A 2,737-nucleotide genomic window follows, 5' to 3' on the forward strand; every position below is an offset into this window, starting at 1 on the left:
TATCTAGCCTCCATAATGACATCTAATAGGAAGCTCTAACCGCAATATAGTTTTATGATTTGGATTATTCGTTTATATTCTCTATTTCAAGAATTATTGATTTGGTTTGGCCTACAAATTTTTATTTATTAGTCCATTCTATAGAACATTGTCTAAAATAGTAATACAACGTTATGTTAGTTTTATGCTATAGGCGTAGCCAGGATTTTACTAAGGGTGGGTGGGGGGAGGGGAATTAATATTCCTCAATTATATAGAATAGGTTAAAAAAATACTAGGTAAAATTCCATTTTTATAAACACATTTGACAGTTAGAAAATATATTACAGTTTTTCCAATATAAAAACATAATAATAATCATTATATATTATTAAAATATACATATTATTAATAATGCATTATACTTTAACAAATTTTACTAATCAATGCTCTTGATAATAAATATAGCAACAATTGCATTCAATTATTTAACGCCATCTATTTATTTTAAATAAAAAATGATATTAAAAATTAATCTTCATATTATTTATCCCACAATGTCTTTAAAAGATATTTACTGATGTCCTTATCAATATTTTATAGTTTATATAATTCGCTATATTGGTATAAATTATTTGATTGTCATATAATAATTGATAAAATTAGCTATATACTGTCTACGACATATAATATTCCACTGTTTTTATTGTGCTTTAATTTTTTTTATAAATTTATGATTTAATTTTATCAATAGTTTTATAATTTTATTTTACTTTTATTAAGATAAATAAATTAAAATTACTCACTTTATAAAAAAATTATTGATTTATTATATTATTTAGTAATTTTATGGATCTATTATTATAATACATTTCACTTTTGTCTTAAGACTTATCTTTGGCTTATATTCCATTTCTTAAAAAACATTTTTGGTTCACTTTTTTTATATATAATTGCTTTTTTCTAAAAATGTATAAATTATGATATAGTTTTAGTTTATACATTCTTTCTTTCAAATTATTGTTTAAGATATATACATACATTTTGGGGGGTCATGGAGTTGGTTGAAGACTAAAGGAGATATTTTTTTATTAGCTTAAAATGATATTCACAAAGTGATAAATTTCTGAAGGCCACGCCTATGCTAAGAATTATATTGCCTTGTGAGTTTTAAAATTCATTATCAATTGAGATAGTATGAATTAATTAACCTTTTTTATCATTTTTAATCTTGAGATGTAAAATTTTTTTAAATTCATAATCGAAAATATATATTGTAATAAACGGAAAAATATTTTATATTAAAAAGATATTATTTTTAAAAATGTTTTGCATTGTTTTGCTTTCATTATTTGTATGCATAATAAATGACAAAATATAAAATTCAGAATAAGTGTACAGAGTTTGCGAATTTCAATTAAAAAAGTATAATATATTAATATAAACTCGGCCTAATGGCCGGGCAAAAGTGGGTAAAAAGCTCTTTAGCCACATAAAAATAAAAATAATTTAAAAACATTTATAATATACTAATTAGTTTTTAAAAAGCTAGCCCATATGTTTTTTATCACAGCACAAACTTTCCTTAAAGTTAGAGTACTTATAATTACAAAGGCGAAAATTAGATTTACTCTAAATGAATTGTTATAATATATAATTTCGTTGCAATTTAATTTTTATCAATAAATTAAATATGGATGTTAAATGAATAATATTCGAATTATCAGCCTTATATGCATACAGTTGTACAATTGTTATTTATGAAAACGACAGAACTTACGTTGATTGACACCGTTAACATCGGTTACAATTATTCTATCGTCCGGTTAGTTCGACAAAAATATGTTTCGGAATATAAAAGCTAAATTATTTTCTAAGTATTTATTTTATACTAATACAGCGTCGTGCGGGATATTGTTAGCAACGGGAGATATAATTGAACAAAGAATAGAAATGAGAAAATCTCATAAATTGCACGATTGGAGACGGACTTGTAATTAATTAATTATCTTTTTTTAAATTAAAATAAGCTAGAATGTTTACTGTCGGATTTTGTATTGGTCCATTTAATCATTTATGGTACACAAATTTAGACAGATGGATGCCTGGTACTAGTCGTAAAATTATTTTAAAAAAATTATTAGCTGATCAAATCCTTGCTGCACCTATATTTTGTTTTATATTTTTTATGGGTAAATATCCTTATATATACTTAAAATTAATATTCTATAACAGGAATGGGCTTATTAGAAAAGAAAAGACTAGAACCAATATATAGTGAATGGGTTCAGAAATTTCCCTTTATATATCTTGTGAGTGTTATATGGATGCAAGTAATTTTTATATTAATATAGATGGATTGTATATTTTGGCCACCTGTACAAGTTGTTAATTTTTCATATGTTCCAACAAAATACAGGGTGATGTATGTTAATTCTTTTACCCTTCTTTGGGATACATTTTTATCATTTTCAAAACATGTAAGATTAACTGATAATTTAATTATATACTTTTGATTAATTTAGACTTTATGAAACAACCATGTCTAATATTCCAAATATAACTAGATCATAAATTAATTTTCAATGCAATATAGAACTTAACTGTTTTATAGTATTTGTGATATAAATATATTATTTTGAAATTATTTTTGATATTTTTATTATATGAATTTAATTATTTTTATATTATTTGCTAGAAAAATAATCATGTAATTACAGACATAATACTCTTCATAAATAACTTATTTAAAATCTAT

The 2,737-nt window shown here is 22.9% G+C and overlaps 1 protein-coding gene across 1 annotated transcript; it reads left to right on the forward strand.

Moving 5' to 3' along the window:
- Positions 1 to 1,772: 1,772 nt before the first annotated feature.
- On the forward strand, positions 1,773 to 2,737 carry LOC135928300 (mpv17-like protein 2). The gene is made up of 5 exons (XM_065464739.1): positions 1,773 to 1,972; positions 2,010 to 2,171; positions 2,215 to 2,291; positions 2,334 to 2,459; positions 2,505 to 2,737. Exons 1-5 carry the CDS (start codon positions 1,822 to 1,824, stop codon positions 2,511 to 2,513), a joined length of 525 nt encoding a protein of 174 aa, XP_065320811.1. The 5' UTR covers positions 1,773 to 1,821; the 3' UTR covers positions 2,514 to 2,737.

The sequence above is a fragment of the Gordionus sp. m RMFG-2023 genome, chromosome 4 (assembly GCF_954871325.1).
Source record: "Gordionus sp. m RMFG-2023 chromosome 4, tfGorSpeb1-WG-v2, whole genome shotgun sequence".
In the NCBI taxonomy this organism is placed as follows: Eukaryota; Metazoa; Nematomorpha; class Gordioida; order Chordodea; family Parachordodidae; genus Gordionus; species Gordionus sp. m RMFG-2023.